Source organism: Musa acuminata, chromosome BXJ1-4 (assembly GCF_036884655.1).
Source record: "Musa acuminata AAA Group cultivar baxijiao chromosome BXJ1-4, Cavendish_Baxijiao_AAA, whole genome shotgun sequence".
NCBI classification, from domain to species: Eukaryota; Viridiplantae; Streptophyta; class Magnoliopsida; order Zingiberales; family Musaceae; genus Musa; species Musa acuminata.
In genome coordinates, this window is record NC_088330.1 from 39,896,620 (window position 1) to 39,901,654 (window position 5,035).

At 39.7% G+C, this 5,035-nt stretch overlaps 1 protein-coding gene across 4 annotated transcripts; it reads right to left on the minus strand.

The window, feature by feature from the left end:
- LOC135667853 (protein RMD5 homolog) lies at positions 1 to 5,035 on the minus strand. Of its 4 annotated transcripts, none has more exons than XM_065178437.1 (4): positions 4,910 to 5,034; positions 4,465 to 4,511; positions 4,221 to 4,318; positions 1 to 1,364 (listed from the first exon to the last, which is right to left on the minus strand). In XM_065178437.1, the coding sequence occupies exon 4, from the start codon at positions 1,325 to 1,327 to the stop codon at positions 170 to 172; it is 1,158 nt and encodes a 385-aa protein (XP_065034509.1). In that variant the 5' UTR covers positions 1,328 to 1,364; positions 4,221 to 4,318; positions 4,465 to 4,511; positions 4,910 to 5,034; the 3' UTR covers positions 1 to 169. The 4 variants fall into 4 exon arrangements, with proteins under 4 accessions (XP_065034509.1, XP_065034512.1, XP_065034510.1 ...); XM_065178440.1 differs by having other exon boundaries at positions 4,449 to 4,511; XM_065178438.1 differs by having other exon boundaries at positions 4,402 to 4,511.

A 5,035-nucleotide genomic window follows, 5' to 3' on the forward strand; every position in this document is an offset into this window, starting at 1 on the left:
TGAACAGAACTTTCCGAAGATCTCGATTAAATATCAGGAGATTTCGAACCAAAGGTATCAAAAGGTCATAGCCATTTTCCCCACATTACAGCACAACCAATCCTGAGACAAGATACAACAGCAGATTACACCCGAGCTGCACGACAGCCACAAGAAGCCTGCCCAACACCTAAAAGTAAAGTTGCCTAGATTGGGCCACGGTCGCCTCCGATGGACAGTAAGGACACTTGAAAGCTCGTGTACTGTTCTTGGAGAGCTTCACTATCGACTGCTTGGAGAGCACATGGCCACATGGAATCATCATCGGAGGGTTCTCATCACTCCCTTGCTCTTTCAGCACTGGGCAAATGAAGATTGAGTGAAAATGGAACTCCCTTCCCAGGTCCACTGGAACAGGGAGCTCTGTCATCGTCAGCCACTCCTGCTTCTTAGTAGCCATCACACTTTCTATCTTCAGCAGCACCGGCAGCCCTTGAATGCCTGCTTCTATTGTCACACCAAGTGGGCTTTGATAAGACTGGCCCAGCAGGCTGCAGAACCGTTGCATGAACTCCTCAGCTACGGTCTCCCAGTGACTAGGCGACATGAAGTCAGCGTATGGGGACTGGTGGATCTTACCAGCCCATAACAGACAGGCCATCAACTTTTGGAATGTGACCATGTGCACCGGAGCAAAAGGGGCCAGACGAGTCCTTGCATAAGTGAGAGCCTCATTTCTGCTTCCGTTCTGTAGTATCTCTACAAACTGCAGTTGGTGAAGCTTCAGTTCAAGACTAGAACCATTGTGCAATAACCATTCACTCTGCTTGGAAGCCCAGCAAAGAGCAGGTTCAAGGTTCCTACACCTCATAGCCTCGACTATTTCATGCATCTCCAGGAAAGCAGATTTAATGGCTGCAGCTTCTGGCTCGTTTGCTTCTCTTATGAAGCAGTCACCGATATTGAACATGCCATGGCGGTAGAAGTGGGTTGCAATAATCTGATTTACTATGTGGACATCAAAGTCAACTTTTCGATGTGCTTTTGATATATCTGAATTGAAACACTTCTCAAGTGTTTTGACATATTTTCCAAGTCCAAAGTTCAGCTCCTTCTGGAGTCCTTCTAATTGGTTTAATGGTGCAATCTCATTCAGTTTGGTCTTCAGATCAACCAGTATAGATTTTGGATCAGTACAGCCAGTAGTACTCTCAATCGGCTGCATCTTCAACTTTGCCTGCTCAATCTCCCATCCAACTTGGTCAATGAGTTCTTGAGTTCTAGAAGACAAAAGCTTCTGCTTCTTAGCAACTCGGTCAAATACATCATGTACCATATTTAACTCCATTTATTCCTAGCAGTGAATAAATCCTCCAGTTCAGCACCTGCATCATAGCAATCATCTATCAACCACTTCAGCAGATGCACAATTCAAAAAAATGAGCAATATTTTGTTAAAAGGATTGTGCAATTAATTCAATCGTCTCGAAAATATCTTTATGGCTTTGGGATGGGACAATGAATAATAAAACTATACAACACAAATACAGAACTTTTTTTTTCAGCAAATACCACTAGTTGAAGCGCATGGTCAGATAAGTCCTTACACCAGTTCTACTTTTCGCAAAGCTAGACCTGAAACCATTTGTTGTTGATTTGGAAATGCATCATACATGTTGGAACCAAGCCACACATCCCTTTGCAATGTGTTTAACAATGCTGTAACTACGAACTAGCTTTTATGAGACATCCCATAAATGCTGCACACAAGAAGAATTCTACGCTTTCCAAATTCTCCTATAAAATGAGTATGATAAACTTCCAGCCTTGATCATGCAAGGAGTACACATAAGCCTCACCTTGTGTTGCCCAATACATTGAATGGACCTTTAAAATATTAGCCAATCCCAGTCTAAATTGGATTGATCCCTTCGAACAAGATTTTGAAATTCGGCTGATGTGATTCACAATTCAGATGAAAATCTGCAGTCACTGACACCAATAAATCAGACCCCAACCTTATCCAAAATCATGTTCTCTCATTTTGTAACCCTGAGACTTCTCCTGCAACTCATTTATCTACCACTAAGCAGGCAAGAAAAAAACTTCTAAATAGAATACCAACAACGTGAGTCTCCGGCTGTGCCAAGCGTAAGTATCCCCAATTTCATCAATGGTTCAATTGAACCAGATGTCTCACCACCAAAAAATTGGGAGTCTCCCACAGCCATCCAACCAAGCTCCTCTCATCTTCCTTCTCCTTCTGTGGTAATACTTTAATATCGTTATTAATATAACATGTGAATTTTGTATCTGCTAGTATTAATACAGTTTTTTTATCAATCATGATAAATAATTTTAAAATTATAGTATTCGAGAACACCTCGTTTCGCTCAGGCAAGCACCTAGTGCATTAGGCATTTTGGCACCTTGGTATCTAGCGCCTTTGACTACATTGCGTTCTGGAGAAACTCAAGTAACTAAGTAAGATTAGGGCAGAATGAACAGGGAAAGCTGACTGATGCATAGCCTACCTCTAGATTTTAGAAAAGACAAGCTTTGATGTGCCTAAGATAAAATTTGCAGAAGAAATAAATATGAGATTTACATGGAGGGCAAACAATGTCAAAAATAAGCAAAGAAGAAGTTATGTTAAAGAAGAGGTCCATTTTATTCTTAGAACCCTGTGAGGTGGACAAGAGTTTTAGCAGAGTCGATGTCTGCAGGGCTGACACCAAAAGCACATAAACAGGTCTGGTGATGTTTGTTAATGGCTGCCTTTAAAGGTACTTGATTATCAAAATGATTTTGAAGGATCTGCATATCACTGGGGACTGTAAATATTGATGGATATAGAAATGCTCTTTACATAGAAAAATCAGTGGGGCTAGAAAAATCTAAACACCAAGCTAATCACAAGCCCAAAAAAGTCTAAGATTTGGACTGAACATGACTGACTTGGTATGCTAGAAAATTTGCTGGGAGTATAAGAGCCAATTCACATGAGTTTGCATCCATGATTGACAATCAAGAACAGGTACAAATCAAAGTTTACATATGTGCTTAGACCAATTAATTCCTGGATTGTATTTGATTATCCATCTAACTTTTACCTCTACCAACATTTTTCTCCATAATCAATTACTTTTAATATATAAACTAAATTTGCATATTTTTCTCTATTTTTGGTTTATCCTGTGAAATGTGTAATTATTAGTGACTTTTGCTGTATGCACATGTTACACCTTTTCTTCGAGGATAAATTCTAGAATAAAAATTTTAGTAGTTTTCTTTGACTGAGATTCTATTTTGGCCACCCCTGTTTCTGTAGCTGAGTCAAAATCTTCATAAATGAATACAAACAAGGACTACAACATTTTCTTTAGTTGAAACTTATAACCCCTTCTCCTTCCATCTGTCTCTTTCTTCTCATATTTAATTTGGCTACTTGGTATGCAATGATGTGAAGCATGATGCACATCAGTATATCTCTATATATGATCAAATTTGGCAGTTTTAGAGTTGCTTATGATAATCCATGTACACAATGTATAATCAATGAAAAATTCATACAATATGAGTTGCGAGTTCATTGCAACTTACCCGATTATTATAGGATGGTACATGTCACAGGAAAGAGAAAAACGGAGAGCAACATACAACTAGAGATAACAGGCTAAGTAGAAGAGAGGGATAACATATGCATGGATTTTACTAGAAATGAAGTAAACTGAACTGGGAAAATACTTGAAGAAGCAGCAGAAACAAATACATAATTCACAAAGAGAGAAATCTGCTGCAGAAACAATGCTAATGACATGCTAGCAGAGCAGCTGAAGGGGCTCTTTTAAGAACAATATGGTGCCATAACGTAAAACTGAAGCAATCCAAGGAGGAGATGCAACCGTCCCGAAAGGATATCTCACAATGACCCCAATCGATATTACCAACCATAACCACAATGCAGCAAAATGTCATCATCACAGACAAGTTCAAGCTACCAAGAAATGAAAAGGCATATGCAAACATAAGGTGCAGGTATAATGGGTTCCAATACAGCTCGTGTTCCATCTATACTGACTCTTAAATAACATAACTGCTTATCAGCTCAAGGTGTAACATATAGTTGCCTCAGTTGTCAGCATCACTAATTAAGGAGCAGAAGTACATAGCGAGAATCAGTTCCAGTGGTAAAAGAAAGAAATATAGAGGCTGGATGAAATATGCAATGTGAAACATACCACCAAGAAAACCCTCTCTACGATGAAGCGCACTGGGTTGCCAAATGCCAAATGTTATATCTGAATCGCTAGGATAAAACTTAAGAAGCTAAACGGGCCTGCATATGAGAAAATGTGCAGCTAAAATAAGTAATAAGAATGATAAATTACTAACCTAGACAACCATATAACTAGTTTATACAAAATGGATGAATTCAGATGTCATCAAGCTACAAAGAGGATCTTCACGTAAATTCCAACAGACCCTTCGGTGACAACAGACCGCTCAACTTGCACAGGCTTCAAAAAGTACTGCAATACATTAAGCAAATTTCTTTCATTTTTACATCCAACAAGCCTAATTACCATCAACCTATCAAAAGACCCACAACCATCTAAAGCCAAAGTAATAATCGGCATTGAGAAGAAAAGCAACAAGAAACGAAACAATGCAAACACTGACAGAATCTACTGAACCAAATTAGATGGAGAATAAAACCAAGAGGAAATCGATCAAACAAACAGGGATAGAAGTCAAAGAAGGAAGAAATCCTTGATCGATCTCCCTACACCCAGCGTCAAGAAACGGGCAGTAACAAAACCCATCAATCCGACATCAAGAATTCGGTTCTTGATCTCAATAGATGGATTAAAGAAGGAACAGGTAAAGAAAAATAATGGGCAAAGAGAGGGGGGAGGAAGGAGGTTACGCTTGGCTTGGAGGTCGGCGACGACGAAAAAGGCGTCCGGAGGAGGAAGAAGCGAGAAGGGAAGAGGGGGCACAATGGGGAGAACAGGTGTTGCGTGAGAGGATAGGTATGCTCTTGGGATGTAAA

What these genes read in the sequence shown, in the direction of transcription:
- LOC135667853 (XM_065178439.1), bottom strand. Translation starts at nt 1,327, where the DNA reads ATGGAGTTAAATATGGTACATGATGTATTTGACCGAGTTGCTAAGAAG.